At 47.4% G+C, this 1,447-nt stretch overlaps 1 protein-coding gene across 1 annotated transcript; it reads right to left on the reverse strand.

Annotated features, from left to right (window-relative positions):
• Positions 1-54: 54 nt before the first annotated feature.
• BDZ99DRAFT_483879 (uncharacterized protein) lies at positions 55-1,254 on the reverse strand (the record flags this gene model as incomplete). Its single annotated transcript, XM_033722610.1, has 1 exon — positions 55-1,254. A coding segment is annotated over one exon (1,200 nt), but the record flags the coding sequence as incomplete, so codon positions are not given.
• Between the last annotated feature and the right edge of the window lie 193 nt (positions 1,255-1,447).

The following is a 1,447-nucleotide window of genomic DNA, read 5'->3' on the forward strand; positions in this document are numbered from 1 at the left end:
GTGTATTAGGGTGTGGGAGATAACATTTACAAACATGCTGGGCACGTATTGTACATTTGAAACCTCAAGTTCCATCACGGTGCCATCTTGTCGTAGCACGTATAGGCTAACAGTGCCGTAGCCAAGAATCTTGACATCAGCACCGCCCGTTGTGATGAGGTTGGTGCTTTTTTTTAGTGTTGTAAAGCGGGTTCTGTCGTTGCATATATGCACAGTAGATCCCGTATCCAGAATCCAGGTCTTTCGTAACGTTCGATCGCTTGCAAATGACATCAGTTTTTGGCTGAGGCCGGCGTCGATTGTTCTGGCCGTATTTGCTGCATCGGCCGTAGGCCCTGCATACGAATTGGTAGTATGCGCGGCAGCTGCCATACAGAATTTTGAATAGTCGGATTCATCTCGTTTCTGCACAATAGCCGCGTTGGCCTTCTTCGAAACCTCTTGTTCAGCTGGGTCCTTCCACCATTCTGGCCGCAGCTCTGGGTGGGTTTTCCAGCATTTTTCGGGACCGCCTGGATGCTTCCTTTTGCACTCCGAACATTTGTTCGATTTTGTAGTGTTTGCTTTAGCACGGGGTGCTTTGAATGCTGCTGCCAGCACTACTTCTTGGTTTTTGGCAATAGATTCGTCGCATATCTCGGTGATAAGGGTAAAGACCTCTAGTCTTTCCCTTTTGCGAATGCGTTCGCGTTGCCGCCGTGTGAAATCCGGGTCGTATGCTTCGATAGCAATGAGGAATTGTAGCACAGCCACTGTTTCTGAAACCCCAATCTCGTGTCTATTAAGGTCTTTGTAATACGTCGTCCAATTGCCACAGAAATCGACGATTTTCAATGAGCCGTCGTATCGGTAGTCAACGAACTGTTTCCAACAGGATATTACCGTTGAAATTCCAAGTTGTGCATATAGCCCAACTAGATGTTGTACCATGTGCCGTGCGCTGGAACATCCTTCCAATTGATCTAGGAAGAAGGGATCAACTGTGTTCAAAATTGCACCCCGTAGTTCGCCATCGGCTTTTCGCCATATGCTAAAGGCCGCTTTATATGAATTAATTGCAGTCTGTTCTTCTGTTGTGAATGGAATCGGGTTCCCCTGGGCATCTACCTGTTGTACAACCGCACATGCAGGGTAATTGCTTGTTGTGAGCCATTCGGTGTAATCTTTGCTATCTGCATATGCATTCAACTGCATCTGCCATTGCTTGATGTTCGAACCATCGCGCTTTAGCTGCTTGATAGGAATTGGAGGCATGACAGTAGATGTTTCAAGCGTGCGAATGTGCGAATGTGCGAATGTGCGAATGTGCGAATGTGCGAATGTGCGAATGTGCGAATCGCCGGTGGCCTTCGGTGGTTGCCGTGCGATGGAATCGTTATGGATTTTTGGTGCACTTTATTCGAACGTAGTAGGTGCTCTGTCGTATGCTTGTTGTATACGAATGGTA

The sequence above is a fragment of the Mytilinidion resinicola genome (assembly GCF_010093595.1).
Source record: "Mytilinidion resinicola strain CBS 304.34 unplaced genomic scaffold BDZ99scaffold_66, whole genome shotgun sequence".
In the NCBI taxonomy this organism is placed as follows: domain Eukaryota; kingdom Fungi; phylum Ascomycota; class Dothideomycetes; order Mytilinidiales; family Mytilinidiaceae; genus Mytilinidion; species Mytilinidion resinicola.